The sequence below is a fragment of the Mobula birostris genome, chromosome 23 (assembly GCF_030028105.1).
Source record: "Mobula birostris isolate sMobBir1 chromosome 23, sMobBir1.hap1, whole genome shotgun sequence".
NCBI lineage: Eukaryota > Metazoa > Chordata > Chondrichthyes > Myliobatiformes > Myliobatidae > Mobula > Mobula birostris.
The window spans coordinates 48,411,926-48,439,506 of NC_092392.1; the positions used below are offsets into that span (position 1 = coordinate 48,411,926).

The 27,581-nt window shown below is 43.7% G+C and overlaps 1 protein-coding gene across 1 annotated transcript in view; it reads right to left on the reverse strand.

Annotated features, from left to right (window-relative positions):
- rerg (RAS-like, estrogen-regulated, growth inhibitor) overlaps nt 1-24,699 on the reverse strand; it is a 71,876-nt gene extending 47,177 nt beyond the window's left edge. Inside the window, exons 1-2 of the mRNA XM_072240993.1 lie at nt 24,547-24,699; nt 23,868-24,016 (exon numbers count right to left, since the gene is read on the reverse strand). Coding sequence (XP_072097094.1) covers nt 23,868-23,928 — 61 coding nt within the window. The 5' untranslated portion in view covers nt 23,929-24,016; nt 24,547-24,699. The remainder of the gene's footprint in view (nt 1-23,867; nt 24,017-24,546) is intronic.
- Between the last annotated feature and the right edge of the window lie 2,882 nt (nt 24,700-27,581).

A 27,581-nucleotide genomic window follows, 5' to 3' on the forward strand; every position in this document is an offset into this window, starting at 1 on the left:
ATCACTGAAACCATCAAATCTGAAAACTTGCCCTTTAATAACTTCCCCTTTAATTCATTTTAGGATTTTTTTTGCTCTGCACTGATGGTGCCTCAGATCACTGAAGCCAATAACCAGTATAATATGTGATAATGTGACAATCCGCCAATTGTTAATCGTTGGAGAAGTCTGCTTGTTGAGAATCTACATCAATATTTTTAATGTAAGTACACTCCAGTTTCCAAAGACCTCTGAATAATAGCCCTTGAAACAAATATTCACGATATACTAATGAAAAGAGTACAGTAAATCGGGGGTACCCAACCATTTTCAAACCATGGATCCTACTATTAACCAGCTAAATAATTTATGCTGAGATTATTTCACTGGCCAAGCATTAGACTTAAGTTAATGGAAGCCAAAACACACAGGCAAAGTCCAACCCATAAACAATTTCTGCACAAGCTTCACACTGGTAGTCAAAGATAAATTCCTCCCCTCACAGTTATTGCAAATCTTAAATTATAAACACAGATACAGGTACATCACTCTAATGCAAGAGATTCCACCAGTGCTGGAAATCCAGAGTAAGACACACAAAATGCTAGAGGAACTCAGCAGGTCAGGCACAGACAGCATCTATGGAAAGAAATACAGAGACGCTGTTTCAGGCTGAGACCCTTCAGCAGGACAAAAAAGAAAGGGGAAAGAAGCCAGAATAATGAGGTGGGAGGAGGAAAAGGAGTACAATCTAGAAGGTTATAGGTGAAGGCAGGTGAGGGGGAAGGTAAGTGGGTGGGGGATTGGGGGAGAAGTGAAAAGCTGGGAACTGATAGGTGGAAAAGGTAGAGGGCTGAAGAAGGAGGATTCCGACAAGAGGGGAGAGCGGACCATGGGAGAAAGGGAAGGAGGACGGGCACCAGAGGGAGGTGATAGGCAGACACAGAGAAGAGAAGAGGTGAAGGGAGCCAGAACGTGGAATGGGGAAGAGGGAAGGGGAAGAAATCACCCAAGTTAGAGAAATTGATGTGTATGTCACTTTAATCATTCCATTATTGGTTAAATGCCACTAGCTCTGGTGTTAAGATTTTCTCCTTATCAGGAGAACAATAAAATACATGCCACAGACCCTTTTTTCAAAACAACCTTTTTTAAAATTTGTGAATCTTTAATGTATTTAGTAACTTGCCAAACAAAAGAGATATGTTAATTTCCACACATATCCAATCATTTGCACAAGTATTCAGGGTCATTCACTCCGAGAACTACAATGCTCAAAACACGAGCGAACATGGGGACTGAGTAGTTTCAGGTACCACACCTGAGGGAGGAGTGCAGGAACATTTATCAGAGCCGCAGTACAGGAGTGAAAATGTCACACTAATTGATTTACGCTATTCTTTTGCAGGGCTGCAAACATGTTAATGGGCCCCAAGGGTTCATTTAAGAGCTCAATGGGTGATTTACTTAATATTTTTTAAGATATTAAGCAGAACTGATAGGATGGAAAGAGAGAATATATATTTATAGAGAGGATGGATAAGCAGATTTTACATTCAGAACCACATCTCACTCAGAAGCAAAAGCTCTGAAAAAGCAACTCTTTATCCAGGTTGTGTAAATGTATTTGTTTTTTAACCTCACAATGAGTTTGGGAGAATGAGATACAAGTTATAGAAAAACATTACTTTCTATCTGTACCACAAGCATCCAGCATTGATGGAAGAGTGTGTGGTGGCTGTCTTAGAACCTCATGTTGTTACTTTCTATTTACTGAAATGAGATTGATTTGCGCCGTATTTCCACCTTCTCAAAGGAGTGTGCGATACCACTATCAGGTCCACCTCATACATCAGGCCTCCAAGAAATGTCAAACTTGATTAAAGCTTTGTCTTTGTATATAGCAACTCTGGAAGGTTAACTGAAGAAAGGCACATACTTATTTAACACCCTTAAAGCAATGTTCTGTTTTTCAAATGTAGTCACTTCTGTAAAATAAAAACACAATGGACAATTTGCACACAACAATGATCCCTCACACATGCAACAGACAATCCATTTGTGCAACAAAAGTAGCAGAGAATTCCCTCAGCATTACCCTACAGTACGTCTATAGTTGAAACAATTGACTCAAAGGCAGGCAGGCCAAGAATTACCAAGGTGAGGCTTAAAAAGCTCCAGTTAATCCAAAGGTTGTTGAGAATGACATCAGAGTATCATTTCTTTTTCTTATCAATTCTTGAAACATTCTTAGCCTGGAAAGTAAGGAACAAGATAATGGCACAACTAACATTTTAATTCAAAAATATTCTTTGCAGCAACTGTTAGCTCCAATAGATTGGTACTGATGTAGATGTTGATTGGTTTCCACAGATGTACAATTGAAAGTATCCTAACTGGTTTCATCATGGTCTGATATGGCAATGTGAATGCACAGGAAAGCATAGACAGTATTAAGGCTGATTTATACTTCTGCGTCAAGTGGACGCCGTAACCTACGCAAGTGAGCATCCACTTGTGCGTTGGTGTGTCTGCGTCATTCTGCAAAACGGGCATGTCGCGCACGCGCACACATCTGCCCATGCAAGGCCTCATGGTCATCGTAGTCTTTCTCGGAGTAAACAAGTTTAAAGTGAGCGTCTTTTTTCTTAAAAGCAAAATGTTTCCTCCATAATTTCGGAGGTCTGTAAAGCTCTATGGAAAGCATTGCAGCCAGAGTTCCTTCCCTGCCCTTCAGTCGCCCAATGGGAAGCTATTGCAGCGTAGGAGGAAATGCGATGCTACCAAGCGGACCAATCACAGCTGTTGCACTCTGTGTTGCCGTGACACGTAGTTACATTTTGGGAGAGGTGCGCGTCAGGCTACGGCATAGAGATTCGCGTAGGCTCTGCGTAGGGTTCGTGGCTACGCCGTACCTACAGTGTCGATTTGACGCAGAAGTATAAGTCAGCCTTTAGACTCGGCCCAATACACCAAATGTACATCTCTCCCCACCCTCGGTAGCAGCTACAGGAGGCACTTGCTGAAGAAGGTAACATCCATCGAAGATCCTCACCATCCAGGCCCTGCCATCTTCTTGAGGCTACTACTGGGCAGGATGTACAGAAGCCTGACGTCCCACACCACCAGGTTCAAAGTAGCTGCTTCCCTTAAACCATTCGGTTTATGAGCAACCAGTAAAACTCCAATCACTACACATTAGCAACCCTATGACTACTTTGATTACTTTGCACTAAAAGTGCACTTTGTCTTTTTTTGTTCTGTGTTCTTATAATTTATGTTTAAATTATATTTTTTTTCTTGTGACTGCTCCTTATATGACACTTCTTTATCTTGGAGATGTAGCGTGGAATACGCCCTTTCGGTCGTTCGACCTGGGCCGTCTGGCAACCCCCGATTTAACCCCAGCCTTATCACAGGACAATTTACAATGACTAATTAACCTACTCACCTGTACGCCTAAGGACTGTGCGAGGAAACCAGAGCACCCGGAGAAAACCCACGCATTCCAAGGGGAGGGCATACAGGCTCCTTAAGAAGGACACTGGGATTGAGCTCCGAGTTCTGACGCCTCGAGCTGTAATGGTGTCACGCTAATCGCTCTGTTATCATGGCGCTCTGTGTGCCTGAGATTCTGCTGCATGTTTAACATTGCACCTGTGCAGATACGTACTCATACATATAACAATAAACTCAACTTTGGCTTTATAAAAACAAAGGGAACACAATTCCTTCTCTACCTTATGATGACTCAATATCTGACACAGTACTGGCAAACTATCCACTTCTGACAAGCCTCTTTATACCTTGCTTCAGCAATGGAAATACAATCCCCTTAAGCCATTTACCACGCAGTGAAATCTTCTCTAAGTATAGATCGAAAAGAAAATCATAGATTTATCAAAATATTGGTGATGAAATTGGACAGGGAACTTCTTCACTCTTAGGATGATGCAAGTGTGGAACAAGCTGTCAGTGGAAGTGCTGGATCCGGGTTCAATTGCAACATTTATGAGAAGTTTGAACAGGTACGTGGATGGGAGGGACGCAGAGGCTATGGTTCAGGTGCAGGCAGATGGGGTCAGGCAGAAAAAACGACTAGCACAGACTAAGTGAGCCAAAGGGCCTGTTTGCATGCTTTAGTGCTCTAAGGCTTTCAATTTGTACTTTAAACATTGTGGAGAATTCATGAATCTAATGTTAAATTTTCACAAAACTTCAGTTTTGGTTCAGAACTGTTTTAGATTTTCACTGATTGTTGAAGTATGTAACTTGAATCAGGCTGAGAGCAGTGTCCTGCTAAATTAAATAATTTGGGTGGTGGGAAAAGCTTTAAACCATATAGTTGCTTGAGGAGGAGGGGAGAGAAGTCTGGTGACAGGATATAGAGAAAGTTAAAAAGCACAGAATAATACAATGAAAAGGATGGGACATAGTCAATGTCAATGAAAAAAGGGAAGATTTATAAACATACAGTACTACATATATATATATATATGTATAGAGAGAGAGAGAGACACACACACACACACACACACACACACACACACACACAAACACACACCGGGGCACTTTGGAGGTCAACACCGGGAACCGTCTGCGTTCCGCAGCATGGGGGTCCAGGGTTCAGGTTGCTGTGGTGACAGCCCGGTAGGGGTTTTGGGCTGGACCCCTCACATTTACGTTACATCTACTCACAAAAACCTCCGGGTGGGCCGGCTGGTGGCACAACGACATCGGCGCCGGACCTGGGAGCAGATGTTCCCGGGTTCGAAACTAGTCGGGTCCGCTCCCAAGTATGCTTTCCATCCATGCTGGGTTGAGTGTCGAGATCGCAACTCGACCTCGTAAAGGGAAAATACTGCGAAAATGTCTGTTCAGGAGTGGCGCGCCACTCAGTCAGTCTCTCTCTCAGTCTCTCTCTCAGTCTCTCTCTCTCTCTCTCTCTCTCTCTCTCTCTCTCTCCCCGCTCCCCCCACGCCTTGTACGCCTTGTAAAAGCCATTCAAAAGACATCATCACGGACGCACGCACAGACACGCAGACACATGCACGCACACACAGACTCGCTCGCACAAAAACAAAAACCTCCACATGACAGTGACGAAGTGACGAGAACAATTAGAGTCATGCCGGCTTGGATGTCGCCCGGACTAACAAGGTCCGCACCAGTGGTTGGGGAAGCAGGACCACTGCCTACAAGTGGTTATCGGAACAAACCATAAACGGACCAGACTGCACAACGTGGGATTAATGGAATGCTACTTTAACAGCAGCCCACATGAAAGAGGATACATCAAGATCATGTGGGGACTCTGGGAACAACAAAGATTGTTGTCCACATGCACAGAAAAACAACTGGTTACCCAGCGATCAAACACTGACAACAGCGGAATGCTTTCACATCTTGAATTGGGAGACAAATAATCACGATGCACCACAGCAACATCACCGCAGAGCCCAGCCGATCTGGAAACATGAGCTCAAACCCCACCTCCACAAGGCACAGATGGCGGAAAGGTAATAGCATCACCTTGTACACGGGAAATGCAAGTTCGATCGTCACCGCGGGGAATATCGGCGCTGACTGCTGCAATCAGAGAGAAGATCATAGCTACACTGGTGCCTTCCAATCAACAATCTAGGCTCCCCAGACATTGTGATAAAATTCCATCAGACAGCATGCCAGAAGCAGCCAATGAAGCACTACTCAGCATTGAAATCTCTAACATAACAGAGACCAATTACCTGATGTATGCATTGGCAGCAGCAGTCCTAGAAATGCTGGGCTATAAAATGAAATTCAGTGGAGAGTGCTGGTATAACCTCCACCCCCAGAGAAGGCGACTGGAAGCCAAGATGAAAGCCACAAGGACAGAGGTCAGCAGACTAACTAACTGAGCTGCAGAAAGGTGGGAAAACCAAAGACTCATCTCAGCTACTAAGGAAGTACAGAGGTATGCCCATAGCTGAAGCCCTAGAAACTGCCAAGCAATTGTTAACAGCTAGGGCTGCCACACTACAGAGCTACATTAAAGACGCAGAGGCCTAGTGAATAAATGCTCTTTTCGCCAAAGAACCAGAAAAAATATTTGCACAGTTCCAGAGCAGCATGCCAGTACCTGCCCCAAACAAAACAGCAACTGAGGAGTACTGGACGACAATATGGGAGAAAGAAGCATCATATAACACCAGTGCCCAATGGCTGAAAGACATACAATCAAGCCTCTGCAATCTCCCAGCTGAAGAACCAGTCAACGTCACAGCAGTAGATGTCCAGCAACAGGTAGCAAGTATGAAGATGTGGACATCACCGGGGCCTGACATGATCTACGCCTATTGGCTGAAGAAACTAACAGCATTACATACACACTGGGAGCTCAAATGAACCATGCTGGAAGCAGGCTCCCACCCTGACTAACTCAGGGAAGGACAGTACTCATAATGAAGGATTCTCACAGCGGAGCAACACCATTAGGCTGCTGGCCTGTAGCCTGCCAGTCAACAACATGGAAGCTTCTATCAGGCATCACAGCCACCAAGCTGAAGGAACACATGTGTAAAGTCCTGAGCCCTGTTCGAGGGGGCAGGGGTTAGTAATGGAGCCAGAGGCTCCAGTACCAATTGCTGACACACAAAGCAGTCACGTGGAACTCCAAGACCAGGCAAACCAACCTAAGCACAGATTGGATTGACTACCGGAAAGCATACCACTCAATACCGCACACTTGGATTCTGAATTGCCTGTTTTGTACAAAGTCAACCAGACTCTAAGGACCTTCATCAAGAACTCAATGGGCCATTGGAGGACAATGCCAGAAGTTAACTCGAAGCCAATTGCACAAGTGACCATCAGGTGTGGAATATACAAGGGTGATGCACTATCCCCACTGCTGTTCTGCACAGGCTTGAAACTCCTCAGCCAGATCATCTCAGAGAGTGGATATGGATACAGGTTCAAGAGCAGAGTGACCATCAGCCACCTCCTGTACATGGGTGACATCAGGCTGTATGCCAGAAATGAAAGAGATATTGACACACTAATCCACCTGACAAGGGTGTACAACAGAGACAATGGGATGTCATTTAGACTGGAGAAGTACAGCCGGATGGTAATGAAAAGAGGCAAACTCATCATGACTGTAGGAGTTGAGCTACCTGAAGGCCACGTACCAGATGTACAGGACAGCTACAAATACCTGTGGATCCTGCAGGATGTAAGATGCAGGAAAGGACAGCATACCTTAAACAGCACAAACAAGTTGCAGGAATTTTACAGCAGCAGTACAGTGCAATACATAATATTACTACAGTTCCATACAAAAGTCTTAGGCACCCTAGCTATATACATGTGCCAAAGACTTCCACAGTACCGTAACAAGAAACTCCAATCAGAACCTGAGCAGGGAACAAAAGAAAACTGGTCTCTAGATCTGAATGCACAGAGCATTTGTAACAAGATAAAGAGAATGTAATGCGCAATACGTTGAAACTACAGACAAAGCAGCTGTCTCACATGCAGCTTCAGCAACACGGGTTCAATCCTGACATTCCTGTGGATCTCCACTGGGTATCCTGTTCTCACTCCAGCACCACATAGACATGCTGATTGGTAGATTAATTGCCCTCTGTTACTTTGTCCTCGTAGGGGCAGACAAAAAGATAACCAGTAGGAATTGACGGACTTCTTAATAAAGATTAGTTACTGGGAAAAAAGCGGGGAAAGGAATTGACAGACTTGTTCTTGTAGCTAGCACAGATTTGACAGGCTGAATGGACTCCCCTGGCTTGTGTTCAAAAACAGCACAGAGAAATGAACAGGCCTGATCTGATAATCATTCCCAACTTCAGCAAAGCAGATCTGTCCAACCATCAAGCATCAGATTATACTAATCCCACATTATTCTCCCCACATTCCAATCAACTCTCCCCAGATGTGGCCACCTACACAAGGGACAATTTACAGTGATGAGGAACACCTGCAGGAAAACACACAGAGAGAACATGCAAACTCAATGCAGGCACCAGAGGTCAGGACTGAACCTGGGCCGCTGAAGAGACGAGGCAGCACCTCTCCTGTCTCTAGCGATGTTCAGGCACAATTACTTATTTCAACAATCAGGAACTGTTGAACAAACTCAGCTGTCAGGAGATCAGAAGACTGTGACACAATGGTAGAGAGAGGTAGGTAGGCTGGAGCAAAGAAGGATTATAGTGAGATTTCTCAAGATCTGCCCCTAACAAGTAAATTTCAGTGTAATAGCGTGTAAACAGGGTGACTGTCTCAACAGTACCAAATGGTATGAGTACTTTAAAAACTGCAAGATTCTGATTGTGGTAAATGTTTAATGATGATCAGCTTACTATCACCTTAAGGGCCATCGTCATGACGTAGGTAATCATGGTCTTGACCACGATTGTTCTTGGCAATTTTTTCTACAGAGGTGGTTTGCCATTGCCTTCTTCTGGGCAGTGACTTTACAAGACGGGTGACCCCAGCCATCGTCGATACCCTTCAGAGATCGTCTGCCTGGTGTCAGTGATTGCATAACCAGGACTCGTGATCTGCCCCTATGGCTTCACGTGACCCTAATCGGGGGGATAAGGAGGTGCTCACCTTGCCCAAGGCAAAGGGAAGGATCGCCTTACACCTCCTTTGGTACAGACGTATCTCCACCCTGCCATCTGACCCTAAGGACCATGCTACGCTAATCATTACTTATCGTTATCCAGTGAGTACAATAAGTGCTTGATGTTCTGTGCCTCAGTGCGTGAATGAGTGACAGCAAATCTTGTCACCCAGCCAATTCACATTACATCATGCCTATTAACCTCACATGTTGGTAACAAGTTAGGAAATAAAATCAGTGGAAACTTATTCCAACACACGAATGTTTATCAAGTTAAGTAACGAATAACTAAAAGCATACTTGCTTTATACTGCAAACTGGTTACATGTGAGCCATTTATTGATGCCTATAACATCCCCTCACCCAATAGATCTTGGAGTTTCTGAATGCAACTCCTTCTACACGGAATTCCTCAGGACAATACTTCAAACCAGCCAAGGTCCTGAACACAAAATCTCCAGGAAATCCCTGAAGCACATGGTTAAAGCATGCACTTTCTAAAACACCACTAAAAGCAAACAATACATTTCTCACTGTCAGAACGTAGCAAAAATATTGCCCTTCCTACAGAAAGTGCAAATTCCAATTGGAGGGCTCACCCTCGCAGCTCTGAAGGACATAAAAAAAACAAGGCACAGGCAACACTCTATGAGGATTTGTTCAAATCTGCTTGACAGACTATTTCATTAGGCTCCTAACATGTCTGTTTCCAATTGGCAAGCTTTTTGCATATTTTTTCAATTACTTCTCTCCCTTCTCATTACACAAGCACACAGACTCACACACGTATACTATTCCCGAAGCTTCTGAAACTGACAAAAGGGGTGCTGGCCTCTGAAGATTTCCATACTGACCATCCTTCAACCGTGGATGTGGAAATCTTATGCTTTTTTTTTGCATCTGAACACCGCCTGGCAAACTATATGATCCTACATCTCACTGGGCTGGCATACGGCAATTCCCAACACAGAACGCACCACTAACTCCTAGACCAATGCAAACACCAGTTCCTCACTAACTGAATCAAAGTAATCCTTGTACAAACAGATCGAGGGTTAATTATTTCATCATCCTGACTGCAGTTTGTGCATAATCGCTGTTGGTGTAATTCACTACTGTCACAAAGTGCTGAAGATATTAACTCTTCAGTGGTTACTGTGTGTACCATCTTCAAATACGTGTTCCAGACACTCCATTGCCCCAGTAGTATAGCAGTTGGCACAATGCTATTACAGCTCAGGGCGTTCCAGAGTTCAAAGTTCAATTCCAGTGCCATTCCGTAAGGAGTCTCTGTACGTTCTCCTCATGGAATACATGGGTTTTCTCCGAGTCCTCCAGTTTCCTTTCAGAGTCCAAACATACCGGGTCATTGTAAATTGTACCGTGATTAGGTTCGGGTTAATCAGGTTCCTTCAAGAGTTGTTGGGGCACTGTGGCTCAAAGGACTGGAAGATAGATAGATACTTATTGATCCCAAAGGAAATTAGTGTCACAGTAGCATTAGAAGTGCACAGCTATAAATATTAGAAGAAAGAAAGAATAAAATATAAGTTACCTCAATCATTCTAACTGGAGGGGGTCATCACTTCCCCATCTATAGGTAGACTCATTATAAAGCCTAATGGCTGAGGATAAGAATGACCTCATATAGCGCTCTTTGGAACAGCGCAGTTGTCTTAGCCTATTACTAAAAGTGCTCCTCTGTTCTGCTAAGGTGGCATGCAGAGGGTGAGAAATATTGCCCAGAATTGCCAGGACTTTCTGTACAGTCCTTTGTTCAAGCACAGCCTCCAGTATGTTCAATAGGAAGGGCCTACACCACACTGTATGACTAAGTAAATAAATTAGCAGCTGCCAAACCTACAACCTCACTCACCAAGGCAGACAAAGGCAGTACACCACCACCAGTACGTTCCCCTCCAGGAAGAAAATCATATCAGCTTGGAAATATATTGTCAGTCATTCATCGTCACGGGGTCCAAATGCTAGATGTCTCTACCTGACAACAGGAGGCCTACAGTGAGACAAGAAGGCAGCCCACCATCATCTCCTCAAGGGCAATTAGGTGTAGGTGATAAATGCTGGCCTTCTCAGAAGTTTAGATCCCAAAGAAAATAGAACGGTCAAAGATGGAGACTGACGGCATTGAGTACAGAATTCTCAGAAGTTTGCAAACATAAATTGGTGAATGTGATACTAAAATTTATAACTTATACATAGAATATCAGACCAAAAGATTCAAAAAAATGATAAATCTGAAAACAGTCCGAAAAGCATACTGACAAGAATGATTCTGGGAAGACTTGTACTGGAGTTCCAAAGGCCAGGAGACAATTTGAACCAAGATCAAAATAGCCATGATCTTACAGGAACCTAATTATTCTGTCATCAATTTTGTTATCAAGGGAGTCAACAGACAATTTGTAAAGAGCCAGATGTGAGGAACAGCAATGAAATACTGTAAGAGAGTACTACTTTTGGTGATTTTCATTTAAGGCTGTATGGTAAGTAAGACAATGAAGAACGTTCCTCAACTCCCATTCAGATAGAGGTGTGAGATCTTTTACATTCACCTGAGAGGGCTGAGGGGAGCAATATTACACAGCATATCAAAATAATGATAGCAACGTTAAAGTGCAGCAGTCGGACTACATTATGTGCTCAGTTCTCTGGGGTGGGACTTGAATCCATCACCTTCTGACTGAGAGGCAAGAATGATTTATATCACCAAATCACTTAAAATAATGGCACATTTTGAGAAAACAAATAGGGAAACTGTTTCTTCTGGGAACTCCACGATGAAGGGCCATCAATTTAACACTATGAAAAACTAGACAGAGGCTGGGAGCATTTTTTTAAACCAACTAAACGAAGTTAAGAGCCTGGGACCATGTTGCCAAAGGCAGTGATTCAAAAAGAAATATCTGCCATTTTAAAGGAATGCTCTGTTAGTGTGGGAAGCAGATGAATGTTGAATAGAACAGGGTAGTGGGATTAATTTTGATTAGTGCAGTATTGATTATAAAACTTTATACTTCCATGATTCAGAAACAAAATATACAGCCCCAGTGAGAACGGTCAATGCACACTATGGGAAAATAAAAGCTTTTAGAAGTGTTTTTTTTACAGAAATTAAACTAATAGGAACAACAAGTCATCCTTTGCCCATCATTCATGCCTAATTACCTGAACATTACTAGGTCTCAAGTTGTAAGGAATGGGCCAGTGGTTGGTAGATACTTCGGAGCTTATTGCTTCAGATACTTTTGACACTTAGTTGGTAGAAAAGTACGTCTTTTCATATTTAAGGAAAATTAATAAACAATCTGAACAAACCGCCATCGTAATTCTTCGACACTGACCATATGCACAGTGGTCAACAGTTACAATTGCTGCTTTGGAGATTATGAAACTAAAGTTCTGTCCCACATTAGGTATGCCTGTGTCATATATGCATGTTCTCAGTGTGATCCACTGAAATCTCCCCGGGCATTTCATTTTCTTCCCACTTCACAAAGACTAACTGGTTGGTAGATTAATTAACTATTGTAAATTACCTCCTGGAGTTAAGAGTGAGGAGTCAGAGGAATATAAAGGGGAATCTGTTACACTGGACAGCAATTTTTCTTCGAATGAGTTGCTTCCTCAGATTTTTTTCTTTTTGGTTATGATAGACCACTTGAGGCTGAACACAAATACAGTTTATATCACTTAAGAATTTAGAGAAACAAATTAACTTTTAATGAATATAATGTGTTTAATTGCATAATGGTGCTGACACTGCAATAATTCAACCTAGTTAAAAATGTTTTATTGATGATTTGCATTTGTATTCAGTGTCTGAGACTTCTCTCTTAAGTGTGCAACAATAATCAGCCAGGACTGATACAGTTCCTCCATGACCGCAATGTCCTGGTGAAGCCTTTCATGGTGCTTGTCACTGACAGCACCAAGATTTGCAGGAAAGAGTCTAAATGGGAATGCAAAAAATGAATCTTTAGTGACATGTTGCACATCATGGTTTTGTATGCTTGAAGTACGTTGTGAACTAGCTACACATAGTTTGGTGCACTCTGGTTGCCAAGAAAATTTTCAACAACATCCTTGAATGCCTTGCATGTGATTTTCTCCTGTCCCACTGGAAGATCTTGATAACCTGTTTGATTTGTGGACCGATAAAAATCCTTTCCTTAATCTTGGCATCAGTTATTCTGGGATCTGTCTCAAATATCAAAATCCTTCACGGAAATTTTTGTGTTTTGTGACAGCATATTCCATCCTTGTAGACTTGAACCCAGTAATTCTGCTTTTGTCTTTGATAAATCCAGTTTTTAACCAGGTCATTTAACTCAGATTGAGTTATCAGATGAGACTCACTCTACATAAAGGGTTCAAAATCCGTATCGGTATCAGTTTCGTTTTCCACTCCTGGCTCGTGCATTATGGCATCTCAGTCTGTCTCCTCTAGACTCGATATCTCTAGTAGCTTTGGTACTGAAATGTGGCACAGATCTCATGGCTGAAGGGTGATTGGGGTATTTAATCGATTTTTTTGTTTATAATGGAGAAGCCAGACACATTGGTCAGACAGAAGTAGCAGTCTGTCACATGATCCTTCTGCCCTTCCCATATCATCAGGATTGACTTCCGAGTACCTCTGAGCCAAGCTCCAAGATCGACAGCGTGAGTTACACAAAAAATATCAGAAGCCCAGGCTTTGCCCCTGTCACCAATTTTATACCTAAAGTAGAGCTCACTGGCTTTCTTAATAAGAGAAGTCATGGTCCGTCTTTGAGGTCTAAGTATATACTCGCCACAAATATAAGAGAAAGTATCATGTTGCAGCATTGACAAGACATTTTGCCGTCACAAATACTCCTGAAAATGTAATTACTTTATTATAATGAGTACACGCAATATGCTATAGGTGCAGAGCTTGAGCATCAACGTGATCGCAATCTGATATACGCGTAAACGCAATGCATAGAATGGTGTGTGCGTGATGCTCTTATAGCCTTTCTAAAACCTGTCCGGCCACGCAGCATCAGCCCTGTCTAAGCAGGCCTGGACAACATATACAACCTTTCAGTTTACATTGTGGGCAACACTTTAATTGAATTGAATTGAAATAACAAATAGAGGCGATTTCACAAAAACGGTGTGTGATGGGGAAATTTCATGGTGACTTTCATGATCAGCAGCCCAAAATCCAGAAGATACACCCAAAAGTGTTCAGGAAGCAAAATCTTTGCTGTCCAGTGTTACCAGGGAAATAAGTGGGCGAAAGGGTTTGATGGGATTGCTCACTGTAGGTTTTGATGTACGTATCAAATAAAGCTAATCTTTAAAAATCTTTAGATAATACATTTTAGTGATCCTGATTGACAAGTAACTATTGACCAGATCAATAATGTACATGTTTGTTATTATTTGGAAACTCATCCTAAGAGCATGGAAGTAACTAATGAGATTACGCTCTCATCTATTGAGCAGGACCTGAAACATTGAGCCCCTGACTCAAAGGCAGGATGCCACCTCTGCTGTCTTCCATTACTGTGACAGCTACATAAGAAACTAGTAAGAGAAGGTCACTCGGCCCTTGCACTTGCTCTGCCCTCTGTAGCATTACAGTTGACTTTGTATCTCAGTACCATTTTTCTAAACTAATATTCATCCTTTAATTCCTTCACCCAAAATTCTATCAAAATCTGCACTCCACAAGTTTGCCTACACAGTCTATTTGAGCAAATATTCCAATGATTCAATAACCTCTGGATGAAGAAAGATCTTCTCATCGGAATGGCCAATAGCTGTTTTGAGCCTTGTTCTCGATAACCCAGTCAGAAAATCATCATCACTGCCTCTTGCCTTTTCAGTCCCAGCAGAATTTCCGTGAGATCAAAGTTCAAAGATCAAGTTAAATTTATTATCAAAGTACACATGTGTCACCATATGCAACCCTGAGATTCATTTTCTTGCAGGCATATTCAATAAATCCAAGAAACGACAGATTCAATGGAAGGCCACGCCCAAAAGGATGGGTGAACAATCAGTGTGCAAAACACCACAAACTGTGCAAAAAAGGAAATAGTAATAATATAAATCAAGAACAGAAGATGAAGAGTCTTTGAGAGTGAATCCATGGGTCAGGGGAACAGTGCAGTGATGGGGCAAGTGAAGTTATCCCCTCTGGTTCAAGAGCCTGACGGTTCAGGGCAATGTTCCCTCTAATTTGTAATGAGCAGTGTGCGCAAAAATCTAGTGCTGTGCAACTTTTTGCTCTGTGACAACAACATGTGCACACTGAATTTTTAAGTGGAAGTAAACCTGAAGCTATTCCAAGGTTAATAAACTACCAAGTTCAGTTTGTTGTTCATTGTTTAGGAGAAATAAAATAACACACATCAATAAATCTTATTTTTCATATACACTATGACAATACACACAGATAATACCAGTTTCTCTATTGTACTTAAATATTTCTCTTAAATGCACATTCCTGACCTCATGAGCTTTTGGTGTAGCAATTTCTACTGTTTCATTAAACCATTCCCCTTTAAGTGAACGAGCAGATCTTTTGTGCTTCACACCCTTTACTTCTGTGGAATTCGACATAGTGATTAAATAATTTCTTCAATAAAAACAGTATAAATAAGCCAGTTCTAAAAGCTACAGACAAATCATCACAAACTCCACTTTGCCAACGTCGTCTGCATCAGAAACCGCAAAAAGAAATGTGACTGTGAACAATCGTGAAATATACTTAACATGCCAACAAGGTAGAGGGTGACAACCTTTGGTGCGCAGTTTAAATTCCTTTATGCACCAGTCACAAAAGACCAGTGCGTGTGCACACATGCACAGACCTTAAGGGGAACATTTTCAGGGTAATAACTGTTACTGAACCTGGTGGTGTGGGTCCTGAGGTTCCTGTAGCTTCTTCCTGATGGCAGCAGTGAGAAGAGAGCATGGCCTGGGTGGTGGGGGTCCCTGATGATGGATGCTGCTTTCCTGTGACACCACTCCTTGGAGCTGTGCTCAGTGGTGGAAAGGGTTTTACCCATATGGACTGGGGCATATACATTACTTTTTGTAGGATTTTCCATTCAAGGGCATTGGTGTTTCCATATCAGGCCATGAAGCAAGCAGTCAAGGTACTCTCCACCACACACCCATAGAAATTTGTCAAAGTTTTAGATGATATGCTGAATCTTTGCAAACTTCTAAGAAAGTAGAGGCACTGCCATACTTTCCAAATAATGGTACTTACATGCTGGATCTAGAACAATTCCTCTGAAATGATACGCCAAGGAACTTAAAGTTGCTGACCCTCTCCACCTTTGATCCCCGGATGAGGACTGGCTCATAGACCTTGGTTTCTTCCTCCTGAACTCAATAATCAGCTCCTTGGCCTTGCTGACATTGAGTTGTAGCACCACTCAACTAGATTTTCAGTCTCCCTCCTATATGCTGATTCGTCACCACCTTTGATTTGGCCAACAACAGTGGTGTCACCAGCAAACTTTAATGTGGCATTGCAGATGTGCTTAGCCTAACAGTCACAAGTATAATGTGAATAGAGCAGGGGGCTAAGCACACAGCTTTGTGGTGCACTTGTGCTGATGGAGGTTGTGGGGGAGATGTTGTTGCCAATCCAAACAAGGAGGTATTGAGGCCAAGGTCGTGAAGCTTATTGATTAGCTTTGAAGGAATGATAGTATTGAATGCTGAGCCGTGGTCAATGAAGAGCATCCTAATGTATGCAACTTCACTGTCCAAATGTTCCAGAGTTGAATGAAGAGCCAATGAGATGGCATCTGCCGTTGACCTTTTGTGGTGGTAGGCAAATTGGAGTGGACCCAAGTCACTTCTCAGGCAGGAGTTGATATGTTTCATCACGAGCCTCTCCAAACACTTCATCAAAGTGGATGCAAGTACTACTGGGCGATAGTCATTGAGGCAGGTTACTAAGTTCTCCCTAGGCACTGGCATAACCGAAGCCTGCTTGAATCAGGTAGATACCTCAGACCGCCAAAGCAATAGGTTAAAGATACTGGTGAACACTACAACCAGTTGACCAGTACCCCATTTGGGCCAGCCGCTTTCCATGGGTTTACCCTCTTGAAGACTGCTCACATCAACTTCAGAGACCTCAGGGTCATCATGGGGGTGTTGGGGCTCGTGGAGGTACCCTCACAAAAGGCATTGAGCTCATCTGGGAGCAAAGCCCTGTTATCACATATGTTGCTTGGTTTCACTTTGTAGGAGGTGATAGCATTCAAGCCCTGCCATAACTGTTGAGCATCCTTTCATGACTAAAGTTAAGTCCAGAATTGCCACTTTGCACATGACATGGCCTTCTGGAGATTGTACCTGGACCTCTTGTATTCCACCTGGTCACCAGACCTGAATGCTACCCATCTGGCTCTCAGCAGAATACAGTACGAATATCACGGTTCACCCAGGCCTTTTGGTTGGGGAAAGCTCTGAATGCTTTTGTGGGGACACATTCATCAATGATTGTTTTTATAATATCCATGACAACCTTAGTGCACTTATTCAGATCCTCTGCCTCCAGCAATCACCTCTTTGTTGTCCTAATCTCGGGAGCTTTGCTCTTTAAGGCTGATTTATACTTGTGCGTCAACTCGACGCCGTAACCTACGCAAGCGGCCTACACATGTTGTGAGCATTTATACTTGTGCGTTGGTGTGTCTACATCGCTCTGCAATTCCGGCACATCGCGCATGCACACGCACCAGTCCGTGCAAGGCTTCACGGTCATGGTAGTATTTCTCGGGGTAAACAGGTCTAAAAGCGAGCGTCTTTTTTCGTAAAAGCGAAATGTGTCCTCCATAATTTCGGAGGTCTGTAAAGCTTTATGGAAAGCATTGCAGCCAGAGTTCCTTCCCTGCCCTTGAGTCGCCCAATTGGAAGCTACTGCAGTGTAGGAGGAAATGCGATGCTCCCAGGCAGACCAATCACAGTTGTTCGGTCTGCGTTGCCGCAACACGTAGTTACATTTTGGGAGAGGTGCGCGTCAGGCTACGGTGTAGGGATCCGCATTGGCTCTGCGTAGGATTCGCGTACTTACGGCGTCGAGTTGATGCAGAGGTATAAATTAGCCTTTAGCCTCTGCAGGTAGGAGGACCACCACCAAGCCATCAGGTTTCCCAAAATGCAGTCTAGGCATGGAACAGTAGAAATTCGTAGTACAGTAGTGGTTGAGTGTGTTGCGATCTCTGGTGCTGCAGGTAATATGTTGCCAATTGACTGCTCATTCTTCTAAGTAAAGGCATCCATTAGTCTTGCGAAACCATGGATCTGCACCTGGAAGGTCTTCATTCTCCACGGCGCAGGCCTGGGCAAGGTTGTATGGAAGACCAGCAGTTGCCCATGCTGCAAGTCTCCCCTCTCCACGACACCAATGTTGTCCAAGGGAAGGGCATTAGGACCCATACAGCTTGGCACCAGTGTCGCTGCAGAGCAATGTGTGATTAAGTGCCTTGCTCAAGGACCCAACACGTTCCCTCGGCTGGGGCTCGAACTCACGGCCTTCAGGTAGCTAGTCCAATGCCTTAACCACTTGGCCACGTGCCCACACATCATTCTTCTAAGCTCTACAGAATATCAGGCCAACCTGCTTAATCTCTTTCATAGGCCACACTATGATTTCTTTAATGTCTAAAAGAACTATCGGTCCATGCCTTGAATATACTTAGCAACTAATCCTATGCAGTTCTGTGAGCAGGCAAGGGGGTACACTTTTACGTGAGTTAGAGGGAGGCTATTAACACTGGAGGGGTCCTCTGTAACTTCTTTCCGCTACTGTACAATTCTATTCAACCGATCATTATGTTTTAGTTCTTGCTGCATATAATAATCTTATAAGGAGCCAACTGCCTTCATTCTTTTCCCTTATCTGATGTACAATAATTTTATTTTTCATTGAACTATCTGATTGGTTGCTATTTCCTACCTCAATACACTCACCAGCTTTTTGTTCTTAACAATGTGCCATCAAAGTTTAATTCAAAACCATTAAAATTGCATTAGAATCAAAATCATTGAAAAAAATCCACAGTATGCCTCACCTTATAAAGGATCTATTCAACGTATTTCCTCTTGAGGCTTCCGGCACTCCATGGAAAGACTGAAATGCTTCACAAACTAGCAGCAAGCAAGGTCATCTTAACTCCTGCACAAATTAACTAGCAAAAGCTTTAGATCACATTGATAGCTGTGGTGTATTACTAGGAAGTGGTATTTCACTAACCATTCTGCCCAGGGTGGGAATTCTATATCCATTCCCTGAAGCCAAATGGTAAAACGCCATCAAGTGGGAAAGGCCATGCGGATCTTCAATGCAGATGAGCAGTTGGAGTTTCAGGTATGAAATTTACCATTTGGAATTATTTCGAATGAACACAGTAAAGCAATTCTGCCATAATATCTTCCTAAACATCCACACCCATCCACTATTAGCAACACGAGATCCACTTAAGAAATGTTGGTCACATAAAACAATACAGCAGATGAGCAAGCCCCTTAGCCCGCAAAGTTGTGTTAAACTAATTTCATACATAACTAATCTCTTCTGCCTAAACAATGTCCATATTCCTCCATTATTTACACAATCATGAGTTTATTCCAGAGCTTCAAGTGCCTGTTTTGCATTAGCCTTGACTACCATCCCTGACAGCAGATACTAGGCATGTCACTCCCTGTATAGAAAAACTTGCTCCAAACATCTCTTTAAACTTACTCCCTCTGACCTTAAACACATGCCCTCAAGTATTAGGCATATCGATTCTGGGAAAAAGATACCAGTTGCCCATTCTACCTATGCTTCCCATAAACTTATAAACTTCTATTAGGTCTCCTGTCAGACTCTGCTGCTCCACAGAAAACCACCCCAGTTTATCTAACCTCTCCTTTTAGGCACCACGGTAAGGTAGCATAGGTGCAAAGAAACTTAAGGAGTCCTCATGCAAGACTCCCAGAAGGTTAATTCATAGGTTAGGTCTGTGGTAAAGAAGGCAAATGCAATGTTGGCATTTATTTCAAGGGGATTAGAATATAAAAACAAAGAGAGAATGCTGAAGTGTTATAAGACACTAGTCAGGCCTCACTTGGAGTATTGTCAACAGTCTGGGCCTTTTATCTCAGAAAGGATGTATTGTTATTAAAGACAGCCCAGAGAAGGGTCACAAGGATGATGCCAGGAATGAAGGGGTTAACATATGAGGAGCCTTTGGCTGCTTTGGGCCTGTACTCACTGGAATTCAGAAGAATATGTGGGGATCTCATTAAAACCTACAAAAAGTTGAAAGGACTAGATAAGGTGGGTGTGGAAAAGATGTTTCTTCTGGCGAGGGTAACCAGAACTAGAGGGCACAGCCTCAAAATTGAGGGGCGACCTTTTAGAGCAAAGGTAAGGAGGAACTTTATTAGCCAAAGAGTGGAGAATCTGTGGAATGCTCTGCCACAGACTGCAGTTGAAGCCAAGTCCCTGGGTATATTTAAAGCGGAAGTTGATAGATTCCTGATCGGTCGGGGCATCAAGGGATATGGTGAGAGGACAGGTGTATGGGGTTAAATGGGATCCAGGATCAGCCTTGATGAAATAGTGGAGTGGACTCGATGGGCTGAATGGCCTAATTCTGCTCCTATGTCTTATGGTCTTATCGTAGCGATTAGCAAAACGCTATTACAACTCGGGGCATTCCAGAATTCAGAGCTTCAATTCTAGTGTCATTCTTCATTAAGTCTTTGTCCATCCTTCCCCTGGAATGCGTGGCTTTCCCCGGGTGCTCTGGTTTCCTCACACAGTCCAAAGACGTACTGGGTAGGTTAACAGGTCGTTGGTTTGGGTTCAGGGATAATGGGGGTGCTGGGGCAACACGGCTTGAAGGTCTGGAAAGACCTAACCTAATAAAAAGTAAAGCATAGGCTCTCTAATCTAGACAGCTTTCTGGTAAACCTCGACCAGTGGAAACCAGGTGACTCCCTGAATGACACTTGGCAGTCTTTGAGCAAGGAACTGGGACCCAAGTGACGCAATGACAGTCATAAATGGGAGCAGAGAGCAAAATCAGTTCTGTCTGTCTGAGAGCACCACGGCCAGTCCTCCTTACACTGTACAAAGATGCTCTGCAAGGCAAGACTGAATGCCACACCCCACACACACACAGGAAGAATCTGGGGGTTAATCACCCAACTACCAAGATGTGTAGAAACAACTGCTTTTAAGAGACTACTAGACAGGTATATGGAGGAATTTAAGGTGGGGGGGGGTTATATGGGCAGTAGGGTTTAAGGGTCGGCACAACATTGTGGGCCGAAGGGCCTGTACTGTGCTGTACTACTCTATGTTCCATGTTCATTGGATAGATATTAATTTGTCTTATTGGGGGACATGAAGTGAAAGTGAGGATAATTTATAACGAGCTTTTTTTTTTGTTTTTCTTGGTGCATACTTTCCTTTCCCCCACCCCAGCCCCCAACCAAATCAGCAAGTCAGGGACTTCTCAGTCTGGTCACCTTCTTACCTGGATACTGGCTGGATTAGAGTGCACTACGTATCTGGAGAGGTTGGACAAACTTTGATTTGATTTCTCTGGAGACTAAAGGGAGACCTGATAGAAGTTTATAAAATGATGGCAGGCAGAGATGGAGTAGACAGAGTCTTTTACCGAGGGTGGTCATTTTAAATACTAGAGGCCATAGGTTGAAGCTGAGAAGGAAACAGTTTAAAGGAGATATGCAGGGTTTTTTTTAGAAACACAGAGAAGTAGGTGCCCAGAGATTTAAAGATGGTGTGATGACAAACCAAGTTACCAGAAGATTGATCCTAATGAGAGAGAGATAAGGGAGACAATGGAGAAACATTCAAAATGCTAATAAGAGAGAAGAGAGAGACTAACGAGAAAGAAAACAGAATTCAGAATATTGACAGACCGGTTGCTTTGAACCTGAACTGTTTGAAGTTTGATGGACAGGCAATACCCCAGCAGGGGGATAAAAAGAACAGATTCGCTCAGGCACGACACACACCACGAGATCACGAGATAACGAGACCCTGGAAGAGCGGTGTGCCCCCAAGTTGGTGGGAGTTTGGAGGTCTGGTCGCGGGAATCGACCATAGACGCACAGGGTGAAAAGGATACGATCGGTGGGAACCTGGTGTGTGTGTCTGCCCTTGCCTGGGTGCCAGGTTCACCGCGGAAGAACGATCATATCCGGAACGGAGGGGTCACAGTTGGTGACTACAGAAGACATAAAAAGGGTCCGCCCGAAACCCAACTGCAAAGAACATCAAAGGTCTGCTGAATCAGATTTGCATATTCTCTCTCTCTCTCTCTCCAACGGCACAATAGCGATTACTGCGAACTGTACTAAGCTGAACTGAACTCTGCGTCACTTGAGACTGATCATTTTACCCCTAGACTGTGATAGAGCTTGGTTGATTCCTATTACCCTAGTTCTGCGTACATGTGTGTTTTATCATTGCTAACTGTTGCATTTATATCCTTACAATTAGAGTACTGTGGTACTTATTTCTTTAATAAAAACTTTATTAGTTTCTGTTAAACCAGACTCCAACACGTGGTCCATTTCAGCTGGTTTGGCAACCCAGTTACGGGGTACGTAGCAATGGTCTTCAAAGTAACCATTAACTACTGCTTACCTGTATTCATATAATCTTCACTGAAGCATAGTGCTGGAAGTCTTTAGTGCTTTGCTCTTCCAGTGTCACTGCTACCGCAGTATGGTGCTGGGATCTGTAAATGATGCCATTCTTCCTACAGCCACCAACTTGTCAAGTGTTTGCATTTTTATAGAGAACATTTCAGTAGATGCTGTACAATTCAGAACAGGCTACATGATAAGTGGGCTGCAAACAGAAGAGACTCTACAGCTACTGGAACTCCAGAGTAGTCCACACAAAATGCTGGAGGAACCGCGTGTGTCAGGTTCAGTCTTTATGCAAATAGTTCACAACCTCTGATTTAACCTCAGCCGACCACCATCTTCAGAATTTTCTATTCCCTTGACTTTGCAGCTTGTTTGCACAAGGGTTTGATTATTCATGCATTCGTCTGCCATCCACTATATTTGAAAACTTGATGCATGCCAGATTCCTGCTGCTAGGGCTGGGAAGCAGGACTAAAGCAGCCTTATCTGAAATTCGAAGTCCGGTCCTGGTTTTTCATCTGGTGTGGGAAGCTGAGATGTGAGGGGAGGTCAGTATGGAAGTCCCTACAGACACCTAGACACCTCCAGTCAACTGGAGAGTTATTTACTGCAGTCCATTTCCTGCCTAACAGAAGAACAGAAGAAAGCTGGGCATGTTACATCCAACTCCCAGCTTTCAACCCATGTGTCAAAAATAAGTAATTCATCCTGTAATGGGGGGCAGGATATGGGATTTGATCTCAAGGGCCCCAAATTAAAATACTTACCGCACTGACCAAAACGATAGATTTTACTGCTGAAGAAAATAAACACCTTCAAAAAAAACATAAATACCGTACACCTCTTCTCTCATAAAAAACATCAAATCAGAGTGGGCATACATTTGCCAGATTTCATTGGACAAGAGTGGCAGGTCGAAACTACGGAGAAAGCAACCATTTGGTGTAAGAATTTTTCACTGTTAAACTTTCCGACACTTGCTCTCAGATCGCGCGTTAATGTTACATAATCTATAAAGTACACAGCGATTTATAATTTATATCGAGATTTTTCATTTGCTCATATCGAATAGATCAGCGCGATTTCCGATCGGCAGTAGCTCAAATTCCACTCTCCGCAATCGGCAACAATAAATACGCGTGCGATTCAATAAAAAGTCCCTGGAGATGTGGAGAAGCCACGCTGGTATCCCTCTCGCCCACAGATGGTTCTTACTGATCTGACTTCACCCAGCCGGACCCGGCACTGGATGCCAACGCGGAGTGCAGTCTGTCTGTATCAGTGGGACGCAGCCTGTGCGGCAGTAACCCCGCTCAAGCACGCATGGCCGGGAACTACTGAGGAAGGAAATCCCGGAGAAAGAATCAAAAACCCGCAGACATAAATATTAAAACAAATGGCCCCACTGTTGACAAATTTATATTGTGCTGAGTGACAGCGTATTTGCCTGTAACGGTGATTTACAACTATGCGTCCACGAGAGAGAGCATGACACTGGGCAACTTGTAACAAATTGTCTTGGTTACATATCGACTCCGGAGATCTAGCTTATTTTAGTTACCTGACTTGCCCACGCCCGCTCTCCCGAAGACGGCCAACTTCACCTCGGCACTCTTCGCCATGGTACAGCGACTGGTGAATTCAATCAATAAAGCAATTCGAGCCACAGGCAAACTTCACCATCTCAGTCCCTGTGGAGAACGACCCCCTCTGTGTGGAAGGAAGGTTGCGGGTGGGGAAAGGGGGGGGGAGGCGAAAGTTACTTTAAATTGACCATCACATCAGCATCAGAAATCCTAACAAACCCGCGAAACAACTGACAGGATTCGCCCGGCTTGATCGCACTGGGTCACAGTAGCGTGGCACGTTCGAGCACTGGGACTGTTTTGAAAATGCCCATCACTGTAAATGCTGTGCTGACTAACGGTATCACTGGCACACTGCAATCGGGGGGTCTTTTTCAATTCAACCAGTGCATTGCAAGCGATTGCAATTTGCAAGCTGACACCGGCGGGGGAAGAGGCAGCGAGGCAGGGTATAACCGAGGGGGACGGGGGAAGTGGAGGGGGCTTCGCCCAACTCTGCATCCAGCAGTTCGTAACGCTGTATGTTTGCAAACGGGGATAGACTTGCTGCGAGACTCGAATCCCACTGTTGCATCCAGCCACAGCCCGGCCTCGCCGGCGGAGTCACCATCTATGGATACTTTTTCTTGCCCCTGCAACCATGAGAAAACCCACCCACTGCCACTATCGTCCGCAAGAACTCCTGCAGCCCCCCGCGCGTCTGATCCGCCGCAACACTCCAGTTCAGGACACAATTCTGTGCGGACTAAAGCTACAAAATTTAAAATGGGCTGCACTCCTGGATTGCGAACGGAGGGGAGTGGGTGGGCCAGTTCGCCTGCCTTTCAGCCAGTTAGAGGAGATGCGTCCTCCAACTGGGGTGGGATGTGCCATTGACACCGAGTAGCACCGCCCACTATAGATCGGTTGCAAAGTGGGGGCTGGATTTCTGCAGAAACGTGTACAGGATTGACAATGGCTAAAGACATAAAATAGGAAGGAAGGGATTCTGACTGATCACAACAGCAGCGAGTACAACTGTCCTTATATTCTATTTACACAATCAGAGCTGCGCTTTCAATTGCTGAAACCTGTTGTTTTCTTTCAATTATCGCTAGAGGCAGTTTTTTTAATATACAGCGACCTTGGCATTCTCACCTCTGAGTCAGAAGTCTGAATGTTAAAGTCACATTCCAAAAACATGAAGACCTCTCACCTCTCAGCAGTTCTGAGCCACATTGCTAAAGGTGGCTTTTATCAGGAGAATTGCAAAATCTATTATTCCTTTTCACACAGACCTGAAGAATCCTGTAGCTCAGTTCTGGTTAATACACCTACCTCAAACAGGATCAGTGGGGAAAAAAAGATGCCCGGCTATTATAGATTATAAATGTAAGCAAATTGGCTGGAATTTTCTAATAAGGATCTGCTTAATTTTATATACAGATAATAGATATCTTTTAAGTGTTTCTTTAATAATGAAATAAATCTTCCAAGTCAGTGGTCCCCAACCACCGGGCCGCAAACCATGTGCCACCGGGCCGGGAAGAAACGATATGATTTGGCGGTATGAAATGATATGAGTCAGCTGCACCTTTCCTCATTCCCTGTCACGCACTGTTGAATTTGAACATAGGGTTGCCAACTGTCCCGTATTTGCCAGGACACCCCATATATTGGGCTAAATTGGTTTGTCCCATACAGGACCGCCCTTGCCCCGTATTTCCCTCACTAAGGTAGAGCGTTCCTATGAAACCGTTCGTAAGCTGAAATGGTGTAAAGCACAGAAGCAATTACCATTAACTTATATGGGAAAAATTTTTGAGCCTTCCCAGACTCAAAAAATAACCTACCAAATCATATCAAATAACACATAAAACCTAAAGTAACTCTAACATATAGTAAAAGCAGGAACGATATGATAAATACACAGCCTATATAAAGTAGAAATAATGTATGTATAATGTAGTTTCACTAACAGAATTGGGAAGATTAAGCCAAAACCGATTTGTAGAAAAAAGTCGGCACATACTTGCATGCGCACATCACACATGTGCACACAGGTGCCCGTGCAAGGCTTCATGGTCATGGTAGTCTTTCTCGGGGTAAACACAAGTGTCCCATATTTGACTGCTACTTTTGTCCCTTATTTGGGAGTGAGGAAGTTGACAACCCTAATTGAACACCATCCCTCCCCACCACCCCCCATCGGCCAGTCCGCAAGAATATTGTCAATATTAAAACGGTCCACGGTGCAAAAAAGGTTGGGGACCCCTGTTCCAGGTTTTGCACGCAAAAATCAATGAAGATGCAGCAAGTTTATGGTTTATCACTTTCTCTTCTTAGGCATGGGGAGGATTCGCTTCCATTCTGGTTTTGTAAGTTCTCGGGATTCCGGCTGTAACCACGGGCTTTTCCACCACTGGGGCAGAGAGTCTGCAGAGGTCAGCTTCGACCACCACTTTTGCTCCCAGAACACAGCTTCGAAATTCTCCATACCATTCCAAACATATTATGATACGGTATTGACAATACTGTAATATAATGTCTGGATTTTGTGGTTCTGCTGGACCACCACAGGAGGAATTTGAAGAAGCCCTTGCACTTGGCAAAAAGCCACGCTCAAAGCGAGTGCAGGTCGGAGTGTACCCTATATCCCACTCATGTTGTTTTCGACAGCAGCTTCCTGCTGCCACAGTTGAATTAGCCATCATATTACTGCTGTGATTTAAGTGCTTGACTGAATTACTGGGTCAGAGGATTTGAGCCCAAGTAACAGATCAAACACATACACACTTGGTCTGATGCAACTGTGCAACTGTACATGATTGAAGGAGAGTCATGATGCTGAAGTTACTACTCTCTCTGTGGTGAAATATTAAATGAAACCCTGGACACGTTCTCTGAAGAACGAGAGGGATGATTCCCTCACCCTGTACCACCAAAATAATGTTTTCACCTCATTGCTATTTACGGAATATTGCTGTCCATAAAATGGTGGCTATATTTCCTTCCAATTGTACAGGATATTGATGAGGCTGCACTTGGAGTACTGTATACAGTTTTGAATACCCTATTATTAAGAACGTCATTAAGCAGGAAAGGCTGCAAAGAAGATTTGAAAGAATGTTAAGAGATCCTGCAGACATTAGAAATCCCCAGCAACACACACACACACACACACACACACACACACACACACACACACACACACACACAAAATGCTGGAGAAACTCAGCAGGTCAGGCAGCATCTACGGAAATAAATAAACAGTTGACGTTTTGGGTCAAACCTTTTATCAGGAAAGGAAAGGGGAAGATACCAGAATAAGAGGGTGGGGGGGGGAGGGGAGGGAGACGAGCTAGAAGGTAATAAGTGAAGCCAGGTGGGTGTGGGAGGGATGATGAAGTAAGAATCTGGGAGATGATAGGTGGAAAAGGCAAAGGGCTGAAGATGAAAGAATTTGATAGGAGAGGAGAGTGGACCATGGGAGAACAGGAAGGACGAGGGACACTAGGGAGAGGTGATAAGCTGAGGAGGAGAAGAGGTAAGAGGCCAGAGTGGGGAAGTGAAGAAGAGAAGGAAGAAGGGAAAAAATTACCAGGAATTTGGAGAATTCCAGCATTTTGCATTTGACAGAATGTAACCAGGATGCAAAGGCCTAGGTAAAGTCTAAGTACACTTATTATAAAAGTACATGTAGTATATCT